We start from the raw sequence: 15,559 nt of genomic DNA, 5'->3' as shown, positions 1-15,559 counted from the left end.
ATCGGCGTATAAGGTGTCGGAAAGCCATACGCCGGTAAGGAGTTGAGCAGAAAAGGAGCCGAAGGCGGACCCTGAGGCACTTTACGGTCTAGCCGAGCGTCACCTGTGGCCCTCGGCCGTGTTTAACCATCGCTTGACTTCCGCCACGAAGTACCACTTTATCGGTTACCTCGAAACACTTGCCGAGACTCCTGGATGCGCAGGAAACCTTCTTCGCCCTCGTTGGACCGGAAAACCCGGGAGCCCGTTAGCCTCCAGACTCCGATGGACGCGGCGATCTGGGGAAGAACGAAGGGCGGGGTGATTAAAAAATTGTAATTTCAGGCCGCTGAGGCTCCCCTCCTTCTTCTTCATCCGGGACGTCCACCGTGACTCTCGGTGACGTCCTGGTACCTGCCTTCCCAGGGCGTGCGAACGGAAGTCTTCGTCACGGCTCGACACACTCCCGTTTCGTAGGGACGATGCAGGGCTGCAGTGCGCAGGGACCAGACAATACGCTTCGCCGACGTCTGTCTCGAGCTCTGATCTCTTGTCATCGACCTTAACTCCCGCTGCTATGAACCACCTCAATTAGAACGGCGATATCGTTACTTGCGTGACTCATATTGTCACGGATTCAGAATCCAGGTGCAATTGTTCTTTGGGAGCGATGATTCCCACGAAGTCGAAACATTCGCCGGCCGAGAGACTGGACAGATTTTCATTGACCATGGAAGTTTGGAGTGACCGTTAAAGTACGATCTTGCGATTATGCATGGGGGGAATTGTATGGGGGCAGGACTCTGAACGAAACTTTTCGTCCGATTATTGATCGTATCTCTTGAACGGTCGGGTTTCCTTGTCCTAGACGCTTCCGATCACTGGGAGAACACGGTGTGTGTAATGTCATCGAATTGACGCGAATGAAGTGTGATAACTTGACTTGCGAGTATGTACAACAGGAAAGTGAATATTTCAAACCGTGGCTTTTGATTCTGGAAGACAAGTGTCACTTTCCGGGGCATTAATTTGTAGCATGACACGACTATTCCCGAGTTTATTTCACCTCGATATTGACTACTGATATCTTGAAGATACACCAGTGGGCAATACGTTTTATCGGTTAAGGAGTAAGCAATAAAAGTGCGAAAAGTTCACTTGGACCGCATACATCGCGGTAGCTGTTTTTCGTCTGCGCACGACACGTTTCTGAACTCTCTGCCGAGGAGCGTGCATTCGGGAGTACAGTTAGATCGGTATAACACACATTAATTAATGTACGAGGTGTGGATGGTGCGGTACGGGGACCGCTTCATCTTCGGCCCGTTGCATTGTGTTTCATGCCGAAGTCTCCCTGTGCACGGCGTCGAACGATCTATTGTGACAAGAAGTTAATTTATCACGGTGGCAAGTAGCGCACCTACGTTATACGTATACGCGGAATGTCTGCTGCAACGAATGTCGTCGCGATGAAATTACTTGCCCATGTGCGGATGGACAGGCTGCTGCTTCCTTCGAGCTTTAGGGTTCGATCGAGTGGGGAAGCATCTTCTGAAAAAAGGAAGGGAAGATATTATGTAACGAAAGGTCGGGATGCGATTATTCGAGTTACGTTTGATTTGATTGGTGATATGATTGGCCGTTTCGGATCTTCAACTGGGATTTAGACGTGTTTGTACGTGCCACGTAGGTTACGAAAGCTGTTGGGCTCGTAAGTCGCTTCGGACTCATCACGTAACAGCCACGCCCCAAAATAGGTAATTATGCAAACGAGGTCTGAAAGAAAATCCCCGTATAACGGTGCTTGAATTGTAACTACATCCGTTCCGGTGAGACAAAAGCCGTCAGATTCTTTTGTACCCTCTGGAAATAATCGACAAAGGCACTAGACGGACCAACGGTTATTCGGCAAGATTTAGTTCGTAAAGTTGTTACATCACCCTTCGATGAAACGGCTGGTAAAACTTTTCACCAAATATTGTGAATACAGGTATACGTATACTTGTGTAAGACTTTGTTAAGTTATGGTTAATGATTGCTTATAGATCGGAGTAACTTAATCCGGCCATTAACGCGCCCACTTCGGGAGAAGGAAAGAGAAACGATCCGAATAACAACTTTGGAGAGAAACTCCACCACTCCACCCTTCCCGAGTCAACTTATAAGCTGTATTTCACCACGTCAGTTTCGATCGCCATATCAATAACCAAAGGGCTTTATCACGAGGTTACCTAAGAAACGTCGGCTTCATTCGGCCCTCGGAGTTACGCACTTAAGTAGTCTTAAGCTGTGGCTTAAACTTGAAATATACTGTCTGACAGCTCAGTCGAACGTAGATTTTATGCGGTTGTTGACATGCGTGTAGCTATGGGTAACATGCGCTCGTCGTGATGGTTTTGGAATTGTCGGTAAGCTGCTTTTCAAGCTGTTTATACGTTACAAAAGGAAATTAAAACCCGAACAAAAGTACCACGCGTTTTGTTACAAAGGATTTTCCTGTTAAACTGGGTCTAGACCAGGATATAAAATGCTGTATAAATATTGCACCTAGTTGTTAAGTGAAAACTAAAATTTCAACAAAAATTTCTAATCAGTCGCAATAAGAAAAGGGATATTCCCGTCAAAAATAACACAAATACATGTAAAATAAACAAGTGAATGATAAAATTATCAGTTTATAAACTGTAACTCTTTGCTGACGTTGTACTTGAAACGCGTAATTGCATTTACCTTTGCTTTGGTATTATAACCTGAAACAAACAAGGTATATACAGTGTCAAGTTTCTACAGTAGATATTTATCCTGCAGTTTTTACGGTGAACAAGTTTTCCTAGAACAGGATAGCTTAGCATTTTGTCGTCGTTTATAAAGTAAACATTGTCATTTTTTTTTTTTTTTTTACAACTCGGTAGAAAAAGCTGCTTTATATATTTTCGCGAGTTGGCTCACGTATATGTCGCGTTCAGACGGCGAGTTTCTTCACTCGCAAGCTCCAGACGAGCCGCAACTAAGTTACCATAATTGGGTTCAAAGGACGAAGACTTATGGGGGCGGAGTGGAGCAGGGTTATAAAATACGTTAGATCGAGTGACGTGGGTAGATACCTTGAGAGGCAGAAATCGCGAAGGTCATACGCTGCGTCGGTTTATTGTATGCAGAAAGCTCTCTCACGTTTGCCAAATCCGTGAACGGAGAGTGAGTAAGGGAAGATTGCTCCGTTCGCCGCTGTTCCTCCTTGAGAAATGGGACTTTCCTCGGGTACAAAGACGACACACGCAACCTGCGCTACCTCCATTATTTCCTATCTTATTCCCCCGTCTTCTATCACATTCGCCAGTCTCGTTTTGGTCCCCGAGATAGGTATTTCGTCTAGTTTGCATACGTACGAAGGATATCCGCTGACCCTGGGCTAAGCAATACGCTAAGACCGATGCAAAACAGCGGTGCTAGCCTCTATTATCATAACTGAATTAATGGCGCTCTCGCGTGAATCGCTGCGATATTCTACACGTACGTGTAATCGATTTGTGATAATTTTAAATTCTTTTTCTATAGTCACAATTGCATAAATAAGTTCTGTTTCCTGAATTTGAATTACAAATGTAATTCGTCTTCTTTGAATTAGTTCTTTTATCATTTATTTGCACAAGGTGTTTGTAAATAATTGTTTTTATTATCGTTTTTGCCTATATTTTGATTAATGTGGTAGGTCAAAAACATACGTCAATAAGGGGAGATAAATAATATAAATAAGGGGACGGCGAAGAATTTGAGTCTATTGTCAACATAAAAGAAAAGATATGAAGTCAATGGACAGGCTTAGAAAAAAAAAAAAAAAATTACGAGTATGATAATGAATATGACATTAACTATAAATGGAAAAAATTGAATATAAATAAAATATAAATACAATGTAGATGAAATATAACTAAAATATAAATAACATATAGAAACTCTCTAAATCCTGTCCGTTGTTCTAACGATTAAAATTACACATTCATTCCAAACATCCAAAAATAAATTAAGATAAAATACGCCGGATGAGGTAAAAAGTTGGTCAGTCACAAATATATTAAAAATCACTTATCCCTTGATTTAATATTCGGCAGCAGCTCCGTCGTGTAATCGTCCATGTGATTTTGCGAATCTTTTGATAAAATTTGGAATCCACGGTCTTTTTGAGTTTTCTTCGCGGCGATTCCGTAATGCGAAGAAAACTGTAAAAATTGCTGATTCCTTGGATCTCTCAACTTAGCTCTGTTTTTTTGTTATTTACGGACACTTTAAGATCCGTACGGATGTTTACTGGCGAGGTCGATGTGTTGCTTTAATTTAAATTATCGTTTACAATGATGAAACAATCGCTACGGGGAAATATAAACCGGTTGGTTGAGCGTCTTCCCGTAGACTCTTTCAAAATGCTAAGCCGTTTCTCCCGCCTGACGCCTGAATCGAGATCGCTGTGTTAAGCAAAATTTCGCGGGAACTTTTAAATTTATAATATCGTCACAGTGTCTCTTTAATCTGATATTTCTCGTAGTTCGTTTCAGTAATAGTGACGTAACTGGCTTAATTTGCGATGTTCTCCGCTCGAAGATGTTCAACGGCGACGTGCTCGTTACAGATGTTTACGATGTTTCGCGTTTCCGTAGGAAGATGTTCATCTTTTAAAGTACCACTTCACCTTTTACTTTCTGTTCGCGGCGATACGTTGTACTGACACTTTACGTGAAAGCATTGTTACAGTCGTTACTCAATTTATAATTTAGGGAGTAGCGTTTTGTTAAAAGACGGTTCAGCACGTCCTGCTTCTCAGAGAGCTTGACAAAGAGAGAGAGAGAGAAAGAGAGAGCGAGAGAATTTTCAAAAATACCAGTGTAATTGGCCTAGGCGCACGTCACGTGACGGACATTATGAGTCAAATTCATTTTAGTCATTGTTCCTAATCCAGGATGGAATACACAAATTTACTCCAAATTTGTCTTCATTTACTGCAAGTGCTTCTTGAAACCGATTGCGTAAGAAAACGGCTCAAGTTTCGCTGGTTCTAGGCAGGCCAGAACGGTCAAAGCCATCGCTTGATGGTAAGCCGCCGAAATTATCTGAAGGAAGTAGGGAGTCGAAGGAGATATAAAGCTCAGAAGCGCATGACGCGATGCCGACTCGAACCCGGGAATGGTAGGGTGCAATTGAAGACCTTGGCACAGGGTAAAAGTTACGGGCTTCGTGTGTCAGTCTCCCCTCACGGATTCGAATAAAATTCTTAGTGCACCACGAACGCACAGTCACGACGACGGTGCAGGGTAGGAATCGGGTATATTGACCATAAAATACATCACGCTGGTTTTTATGGTGGGAGATTGGCTGTACGAAACACGTGCTTACCACTCGTGCGTGGTATGAGAACAACGCAGCAGTCGCATTGCATGAATTGAGCATTTTGAGAGAACCGGATATCGTTGCATGGTGGTTGTATTTGCTGACTCGCCAGCAGATGCAAGTTGGGGAGAATGTCTGTTTTTCAATTTGGGAGCAACGGCTGACTGTATTTTATTATTTTACCAGAGTTAAGGATTTCGCGTAAAAATGCTAGATTATCAGAACAACAGATATTTGAACAAACAAGTCTTGCGGAAGGGAGCCAATTTCTTATTATTAACATTCGTACGAACTTTATGATAGTCGCTTCATCCTGCTTCAAACCCTTGTACGTGATCTACGTTAATACTTTTGAATATGTAAGACGTTTCGAACTTTACTTGTAAATAAAAATTCGGTAACTTGAAAGCAGTACTCGGATGACGTTATTGTGTCGGCAAGAATTCATTCAACCGAACAAGCCGATCGTTGTCTCTTCATACGCAATGTTAAATCCAGAATCTGCTTGTATAAACTGAAATTCTTTTTTTTCAATTCCTGCCAGCACAGATTGTCGACAACGCTGGGATGTTACTCGAAAAACAGGTACAGTCAATAGGAAAAAAAAATAATTTTCTACCAATTATTGCTAATCAAGAACCCCATGAACATAACGTATACGTGAGAATCAAAATATTTAGGTAAAGTTGAAATTTACCTTACGCTCCAGAGTGTATAAACTTGTTTGTAAAATTAGAAACGTGACTCGCTCTGCAGAGCAGATTACCACGCGATAGTGGGATTTGCAAAATCTCCTAATTCAGCAACTTTGGAAGCACTTTGGACTCGAGGGCAAGAGAATATTTCCGTTCAGTGTGTGAAACATCAATTGAGATAAGTATAGTCTTCATACGATGAAAGGCCTTCCGAAGTTCATTCAAAGGGATCCCGATGGAAATGAAAAGCAAGCAGCCACACTTTCGATTGTTAAGAATCCCGCATTCCACCATATAATATTATTGAAGTTAATTGTTGGATGAACAAAAATACGAAATAATAATGCAATATAAGTCATTTTTCATTTTTCCTCCAATCCTGTGTTGCTATCTCCTCATGGAATTTTGAGATCTCCTTCTTTCCGACAAGTCATGTTGATCGATGAATTTCTATGAATATCTTGAGTGTCAAGTCTTGTGATTCCTTAACAGAAACTGTTATACGTACAATACATTCTTGTACGATAAGGTGGTGGACGAATGCCCGATACGATGTATGGAGGGGATCACCATTTGAGTATGAGCTACAGGCTGTGTTAGTTGTACTGAGTTCCCTTTTCTGAATTTATGTAACACTACCATCACGATAAAACGCTGTCCGCTGTTCACGACTGTACAAAAGATTGCTGAAGTTCCGAGACTCGTCAGTATTGAGCTGTATCCGACTGAGTCAACCGATTCGTGTGAACATGTCGCAAATACAGCAATTCTATGTTGGACAAAACATCTTCATCACCGGTCAGTAATAATCACGCGATGAAAAACCCCCCTTGGGTTCATCGGTAACTTTTCTAAAGAGCATTTACCGTAATTTTCAGTTCACAGTAAAAGTACTCTGGACTTCAATTATTTGACAGAAATTTTTATGAAAAATTTTTAACCAACATGTTTTTTACTTACGGGTAGAACTGGCTTTATGGGGAAAATTTTGACGGAGAAATTGATCCGAAGCTGCCGAGAAATTGGAACCATCTATCTTCTGATACGGGCGAAGAAGGGGAAGAGTGTCGAGGAACGCAGGGATGCGCTACTCGCTGAACCGGTGATATTCGCCATGGAAAATTTCGGATATTTCTCCAAGGTAGAGGTCGAGACACCTTTGCGAAGACAGTTGCATGCGATGTACATACGCAGTAATTCGAGTCTCTACAACTTTCTCGACACCACTCCATCGTCTTTGGCCACGATTTGGTAGAAAACTTTTGTTTCAGATATTTGCCGTACTGCGAAACGACTACCCCAATTTTTCCGAAAAGATCGTTTGCATCGTCGGTGACATTGCCGAGGAAAGACTTGGGCTCACGGTAACCGACTTTGCACGGCTCGTCGACGAGGTGTCGCAGGTTCCTATTCGCCAACGCGTCGTCTATTCCACAACCGCACAAAGTAAAGTGAAACTATTTCAGGTATCGGTGATATTCCACTTAGCTGTCACCGTCCGCTTCAACGAGAAACTCGAAGTGGCTCTTGCCATCAACGTGAACAGCGTCAAGTCCGTCATCGACGTTGCAAGAGAGTGCAAGAATTTGAAGGTAAAAAAACCTTCAATCTTTTCATCCATCACAGAATTTAACGTCGTCACGTTTCAGGTCGGAGTCTATGTTTCCACTGCGTACAGCCACTGCGTCCGAAAGTCGATCGACGAAAAGCTCTACCCGTCACCCTGCGCGAGCTACGAGGAGGTCAAGGGTATAATCAGCAAAGCCAAGGCGAATGAATTGTCAGAGGATGTGACGGAGGCGTAAGTTTTTTTTCGAAAGTTGAGAAGAGTGATCAAAATCGTTATTGAAACGTGTCGAAACTCAGTCACAACCACCGATTATGATAGAATTCTGGGAGAGTGGCCGAACACGTACACGTTCAGCAAGGCCGTAGCCGAGGGTGTCGTTACCGAGCTTGCAAAGGATCTACCGTTTGCTATTTTCAGGCCATCAATCGGTGAGCAACGTCTAGGCTAATTGTTAGTACATATTTCTCGACTGTGAATTTATTGTTCATCCATCATTGGTGTTAGACGATGTACGCAGCTCGTAACTTATTTCATCTTGTACAAGGTAGCTTGTCGAACTACAGGAATGGCTAAATCGAATTATTGGTCCATTGAATTCAAGTAGGTCAGTAGAGGTTGAACAAAGTCATTCAGAAAAGTTTACGCCCTAAACTGTTCAACAGTGGCAAGTTCCTACAAGGAGCCAATTCCAGGGTGGTTACCAAGTCCATTTGGGATATTTGGGGTTTCGTATGCGGTAAGCTTAGGAATCATCCACACAAGTTTAGTCGACATCGATTCCGTGGTCGATATAATCCCAGTCGATTATGCTTGCAATGCTCTTATTTATTGCGCTTGGACCTCTTCTCAAAAATGGCAACGTATGATAAACATGACTAGTTGATCGTCACATCTTTTCTAAAAATGTAACCATGCCGTTGCGTATCAGCACACAAATTTCATGTCAACATACATGCATATTCTATGATTTGACAATTCACCTATATTTCCCAATCGATTGTACTCAACGTTCTAAGAATGGATACGCAGAACTCGCGATAGACAAAGTCTGGTGTTGCAGAAAGCTTCGTTTTGCAACGTTGGGGAGTAAAAAATAAATGAGTTTAAGATTTCGGAAGATTCGCCCGAGTAGGACTGGTTGGCTTGACGTGGAAGAGCCAACGTGTCAATATAATGCATTTTAAGAATGATATTTTTCATACTCATTTTTTAGCCACTTCAAGGATGATTCTGTTTATAATTACGTGTCTGGATCAGAAACACCAATAACTTGGAGGCAGTGCGATAGTAAAGGCAGCGTGGCTCTAAGGTCTTATCCAACAGAAAAAGCAATTTACTATCCTTTTTATATCGATACAAAGTCGAGATTACTGTTCTACATATTGGAAATATGTTTCCACTTTTTTCCAGCCTTAATAATTGACAACGTTGCCAGGTTGATGGGAAAAGAGCCACAGTGATTAAAAATCGATCAATTTTCAACTATTGCTCTACGTAAAATGTACGAATGCAACATACTTTCGGACATATGCATGCAATGGAATAGGTTTAGAAATGAGGCTAAACGTCAGTTACTATTTCAGACTGTATAAAATAATGAGTAAAATTTCAAACGTGATACACGCTAGTTTGTACTTTACGATGCGACAATGGGATTTTGAAAATCGTGAAATTCAGAAGCTCTGGGAGCAGCTTGAGCCCGAAGACAAGAGAATTTTCCCATTCGGTATGAGAACCGCCGATTGGAACGAATATTTCCTACTCGGCATGAAGGGCCTTCGGAAATTCGTCTTGCTTGAATCGGATGAAAATTTAGAGCAAGCAAGACGGAAACACAGACGGTTAGTAACAATTGAGAGTATTGTATTGCACTAACGTTTAGCCGAGAGCGAAGGCAGGGAAAAATAAGACACGTTTGACAAATTACGTTATTTCACTCATTCCAGCCTTTTTATCATCCATTTGCTGCTGTGCCTGGCACTTGGTGTTCTGATTCTGTGGATGGTTTGGAAGTTATTTGGTGGATTCTACCTGATGTTTAGCGCATCAAGTTTTCCTGAGTCATAGTTTCGGTTTATTTACGTAGATTACCAGAGTTTATCAATTGCGAGCTACAAGCAACGTATTTCAAGTAACATCTGTGGATTGCCGACACAATATGAACACTATCAATTCTGGGATCAACAGACGCCTCGGTATGATTCTCGCACTGAATATGTAATTTAATTGTAATTGGAAAAGAAATACAATTAATTGCAGTATCATTTCTGGCACAGATACGCAGATTCTTGCTTGAACCATAAATTATTTAAGTTTCAACGGTCGTATAACCATCGCATTAGCTTTAGATCCCACTGTCTTCAATCTTTCGGATGTTTTACTATCGGTAATCGTCTTGTGAATCAGCTCAGGCATCAATTCTTTCGCTACAGAAAAATTGTTCATCGAGTTCGAAAATTATGGTTAAGATAAAAACATTCCACTAAGCACCAGTAAAAAGCACGAACCAATTGTCGCCCTTACTTGTTGTCGAGACTATCTGAAACGAACCGTGAAACCGTACCCCAAATATCAGGATACAATGTGTCTGACATTAGACGGAACTGACAGAACGGTTCTCAGTGAAACGATGTTAGCTGGCCAGAGTGTCGTTGTTAATTAACACGGCAGACATATTTCGACAGGTAGAAAACGAACGGAAGTTATCCAACTATTTCTCGGATGCGTGGAGATCACTTATTAAGTTCCGGCCGTTTAACAGCAACCAAGCAAAGCAGAGCGAGGCGAGGGCCATTTTTTCCGATCAATGCCGTTTATCACCCTTTAAACAAAAACAATTAAACGTTAATCAAGGCGGTCGCAATTAACGGCTTCAACCGAGATGTTTGCCAGTAAATCGGGGCGTGCCGGCATCCTTACACAATGGAGGCTGATCTCCGCGGTTGTGCGTCGGCTGGAAGACAATGCCCCAAGTAATGCTATGCCGTTCCATTTCCCTCCCCCTGCCATCCCTTCGACACCAAACCCCGTCCTCCACCATCCTCGTGTTCCTCCTCTAGGCGGCATTCGCCGTCTTCGTCCTGCGACCGCAACGCGTCAATCCAGACCCCAATGGATTTCCGACCATTGACTCGATCTGGAATTATTTTGGAATCCTCAAACGCACAATGGTCTTCTCGGCAATGCGTGAAGTTGGAAATACCGAACGACGAGGATTTACTCATTTTTCGCTGATACTTTACTGGCTCGTTTCGTTCTTATTTGGAAATTTACTCCCTTCGATTTGGTTCAATTGTTATTGCGAATTCGTTACCAAATATCAGGGACTACGTTTGTCTATAAACTTACATTTTAAATCAGTCTGCAATCATTTGGAAAGGAACTTTTCACTTCGGTTTTTATATATCATATCTATACTCGTTTGATTTTTCATTTTGAAACATGTTCGTGACATGAGGACAAAATGATTTCCATCCCGACGATCGTTTGACAATGAACATTTGATTCTTGCACCCCATTACAGGTGAATAGGAGTGCTCTCCATGTTCCATGATCAGAGGCTTGAAATATGCAAATTTGAATTCAAGTTCGATCTTGGTTAAGAAGAGATGCGGATCAATGAGTAGAGGGGGAGAAAGAGAGAGAGAGAGAGCGTGAAAGAGAGATAATTTAATCAAACGTGACGGCAAACCTAATCCGTTCGGAATAGCGATGCAGTTCCAAACACCGGTGAAACTTTTCCAATCGTGTCGGAACTTTGCTCCGGTAATTAAGGTTGATAGGTTCATCTGCATGGAATCCTGTATAGATGCACTGTTCTTTGTCTGCGACACGGCTTACACACTGTTTACACCCCAACGGGCTGAAAATCATTTGCAATTTCGATACTGGTAGAAACTTGATTGGACATAATTTATCATCGATCCCAATGCCTGAACATCTCTGCGCTCGCAGTGCAGCACAAAAGATATCATATCACGCATCGAGATACCGCGGAATTTAAATCCACTCTCATCTTAACGGAACAAAAAATCCGGGTAAGTAAACATAACTGGAAACTGACTTTGCGATGATTCGTCGAGCTTTAAAATCACGGGGCACGCATTATTGATCCGAAGATCGAAGTTCTCGCATTTTCTAACCGATCTTAGGAATCCCGACAGTAAATTAAACGCATAGTGAGACTAATCGCAATGGTGTGAAAAACTGGAGCTTGCGGAGCGCAGCTTTCGCACCTCGGATATACCGTGGAGCGGTAATACGGGCTTGGCGAGTCTAATGAAGCGACGTCTGGGGAGCTGTTTCCTCTAATCTAGATGCGGATGCTGAGGAATAACGTTACCTACGTGCAGTCGGCGGCAGAGATGATACAACACCTTTCGCGCACGTCCCCCGGAAGAAGCCGCGGGGCTCGTCAACGTGAAAGAGATGGAAAGCTAATTTCATTTCCAAGGAAAAAGGGTACGTTGGCCCTTCTTCGTTTCCTCGATGCCGCTGAAAGGGTGCAGGAGCTGGGATCGGAGGAGTGGAAAAAGGATCGCATTATCCACTCCGCAACTGCATGCAAATCGCTTTCGTTCGTTTGATACCGCAGAAGGCGGAGCTGCCGGCGATATCTACACCGAGATGACCGTGGGGGACGCTTTGTGAATTTCCAGACTAAACCGCGACGTCGCCCCGTCCTTTTTGATAACAGAGAGAACGATTTACTGCTGCTGGCTCGCTACTGTTCCAAGCGTTGCATAATAATTGCTGCTGCCACGTCTTATCCCCTTCGTCTTGAGAGAAAGATTTAAACCCGGGACAAGCGGCGTTGGAAAAAAATATGCTAATTTTCACATCTTTCATTTTGCGTTTTGTTATTTCCTTTATTTCTTCTTTCTTTTTCATTATTTATTATGTTCTTCTCTTTTCATTTTTTTTTTTTTTTTTATTCTCACTTCTGTTGATGTAGAATTTTTCCAGACTGTGGGATGAAAAAATTATGCTAATTCACACACGCGCTCTCGACCTTAATTCATCTTGGCGAATAAAAAGTTTTTGGAAAAAAAATTTCGACGCACATTCAGCGTTTCGTTAGGTATTCTGTTACAACCATGCGGCGCATTTTATTTGTATGTCTTCGATGTCTAAGAATTTGAAATTCGAAGAGTTGTCTGAAATCGATGCACGCAAAACCGAATACCATGTCGTGATAAAATTTTATTAGCCTGCGAAAGGCGGCTATAAACTTTTCAAAAACATTTAAAACAGTAAGAATTTATCGGCAAAGTCCGTATCACCATTGGCAGTAAATTTCTAATCAAAATGCCACACCCTTCAAGTGCAATTGATCGGGTTACTTACTTGATTGCTGATCATAACTTGAAACGTTTCGGTTACCTCGTTCCATTCATTGTTATTTTCTACGCAAGATTGTTGTTCGTTTAATGGTTTTGTCGAAGTAAATAATCAAATAAATAAAGGAAATCGTATAACAGTTTGCATGCAATGAAAGGCCGTCTGAAATTCGTTATAACGGATCCCGATGAAAATGAAGAGCAAGTGCGGCAGCTACGCTTTCGGTTAGTATGGCCACAGGAATGGCTCGATCGAATTATCGGTCCATTGAATTCAAGTAGGTCAGTAGAGGTGGAACAAAGTGATTTAGAAAAGTTTAGTGTAAAAGAATCTCAGAATTGAATAATTGAAATTTCGGGTTACTTAACTCATTTTCCCAGAATACGAATCGCGTTCATTTTTATGGTGCTAATCACAGATTGAACAGTGATTTTAGTTAAAGTTTGATAACGAGTGTCGTGTTTGTAATAGAAAACATCGTCAAATTTTCTGACCGAATACCTGGGTCATGTAACGCTTGCAAAAGTGTAACGGAATGTGTATATTTCATCACATATTTGCCATCGCGTGAGGAAGTCAAGAACCAAAAATGAATATTTTTTCTAGTCCTTATCAACGTGGCCTTAAACTATCCAACAGTGAAAAGTTCCTACAAGGAGCCAATTCCGGGGTGGTTGGCGAGTCCAATTGGGATATTGCAACTTTGGCATGCATACAGCTCAGGAAGCATGCTTACGGTTTTAGCTGATCCCGATACCGTGGCTGACATTATCCCAGTCGATTACGCTTGCAATGCTCTTATTTCCTGCGCTTGGGTCTCTACTAAAAAATGGTAATTTTTAACGAACATGATGAATTAAATTTCATATCTTTCTTAACAATTCACCCGTACCCACCAAAGATATCCATTGATCTTGAATGTATCGACAGTTTAACCCATCTATTAATCGTCCGGATGTTATAACCAAGAAATTACTTTGTAATACGGTTCTTGGTCACGTTTTCTCATGTTTTGTAGTAAGAGCATTCAGAAATAGATTTTTGGGAATAGAAATTACCGAATTTTTCAAATTTTACAACCCCTTCTTGATCCAGAAATATCTTTTTCTTGTTACAACGGGAATTCTGTGTGGTAACGATTGTAGTGTAAATGCTTCCGTTGAAAAGCAAAAAACAAAGTAACGTATCACATGCGTGTGGTAAACACAACCATCTGTACGTGACTTTTGTCTGACATAAAAAGAGATGAAACGAAACACGAATAATATAAAAATGTACGACTTCTGACGATTAATAAATTGAAAAGCTTAAAACCAGGAATGAAAACAATCTCGACAAAAAATTATACTGTCAGGTGTCATTATAGAAGTTCAAAGGAAACTAATAAATGGAATTTTGAATTATCGGTCATCACGTAATCTTTCGATTAATTGAGATCCTGAATTTTTAACAATTGCAATAATTTCAACGTCGCAATTGGGATTCTCAGATCTCTTGCACGAGTAAAAATTTATAATGAATTCGTTTGCTGAATGAAGGATAGGCATTCAGTCGTACAAATATAGTGACGTTTATTGAATATCAGCGAAAACGTCCACAAAGGACGTATAATTATATAAATTACGTAGAGAATGGAATTTCGAAAATCGTAAAATTCAGCAGCTCTGAGAGCAGCTTGAGTCCGAAGACAAGAGAATTTTCCCATTCAGTATGAGAACCGCCGATTGGAACGAATATTTCCTACTCGGCATGAAGGGCCTTCGGAAATTCGTCTTGCTTGAATCGGATGAAAATTTAGAGCAAGCAAGACGGAAACACAGACGGTTAGTAAAAATTGAGAGTATTGTATTGCACTAACGTTTAGCCGAGAGCGAAGGCAGGGAAAAATAAGACACGTTTGACAAATTACGTTATTTCACTCATTCCAGCCTTTTTATCATCCATTTGCTGCTGTGCCTGGCACTTGGCGTTCTGATTCTGTGGATGGTCTGGAAGTTATTTGGTGGATTCTACCTGATGTTTGGCGCATCGTTTTACTGAGTTATAGTTTCCGTTTATTTACGTAGATTATTGTACAATCATACGTTAATTCTTTACGCAATCATACTCACATCAAAATACGCCGAGAGATTAATAAATTTTATCACATGTTACATAATCGTTAATCAAGTTTGGCATATAGAATAAACGTGTCGGGGGATTGCGGTTTCTTTTATGGCATCGAGAGTAATTTTAGAGTCGAAAATAAATAGGAACCAACTCAACCTTTCGTTTCGTATTTGGCAGCAGCTCCGTGGTTTGCTTAACCAGATATTATTGGCGTTGCGATGCATCGGATGGATTTTGATTTTGTTTTCGAAGACTTTGGATGAGGTCAGCCACGTTTTTTGATGCCTTTTGCACGTGGTTCAACCATACCACATGTTCTAGAATCCACAATTTCAATTCGACTGCGTGACTCTAAAGATAAACGTAGATTTTGAAGAGTGTTCTAATTATAAATTCGGCTTTGAATGAATTCGAACAACTCCACAAGCAGTGCAGCAGAATCGGCAAACGTCGATGAAAATGTTTGCCGATAAGTCCAATTACTATA

At 41.4% G+C, this 15,559-nt stretch overlaps 1 protein-coding gene across 1 annotated transcript; it reads left to right on the top strand.

Moving 5' to 3' along the window:
• Positions 1 to 6,802: 6,802 nt before the first annotated feature.
• On the top strand, positions 6,803 to 9,083 carry LOC124293468 (fatty acyl-CoA reductase 1-like). Its single transcript, XM_046734347.1, has 7 exons — positions 6,803 to 6,855; positions 7,020 to 7,194; positions 7,325 to 7,645; positions 7,703 to 7,854; positions 7,942 to 8,051; positions 8,286 to 8,352; positions 8,837 to 9,083. The coding sequence occupies exons 1-7, from the start codon at positions 6,803 to 6,805 to the stop codon at positions 9,081 to 9,083; spliced, it is 1,125 nt and encodes a 374-aa protein (XP_046590303.1).
• The last annotated feature ends 6,476 nt before the right edge of the window (positions 9,084 to 15,559 follow it).

This window comes from Neodiprion lecontei, chromosome 3, assembly GCF_021901455.1.
Source record: "Neodiprion lecontei isolate iyNeoLeco1 chromosome 3, iyNeoLeco1.1, whole genome shotgun sequence".
NCBI classification, from domain to species: Eukaryota; Metazoa; Arthropoda; class Insecta; order Hymenoptera; family Diprionidae; genus Neodiprion; species Neodiprion lecontei.
Note: the sequence above shows the minus strand (reverse complement) of the source record. Positions and strands in the feature narration are given on the sequence as shown.

Bases quoted from the DNA above. Each gene is read 5' to 3' on its own strand.
- LOC124293468 (XM_046734347.1), top strand. From the start codon at position 6,803: ATGTCGCAAATACAGCAATTCTATGTTGGACAAAACATCTTCATCACC. The intron at 7,195-7,324 runs GTAGAGGTCGAG...CTTTTGTTTCAG, and splicing joins ATTTCGGATATTTCTCCAAG to ATATTTGCCGTACTGCGAAA. The intron at 7,646-7,702 runs GTAAAAAAACCT...GTCACGTTTCAG, and splicing joins GAGAGTGCAAGAATTTGAAG to GTCGGAGTCTATGTTTCCAC.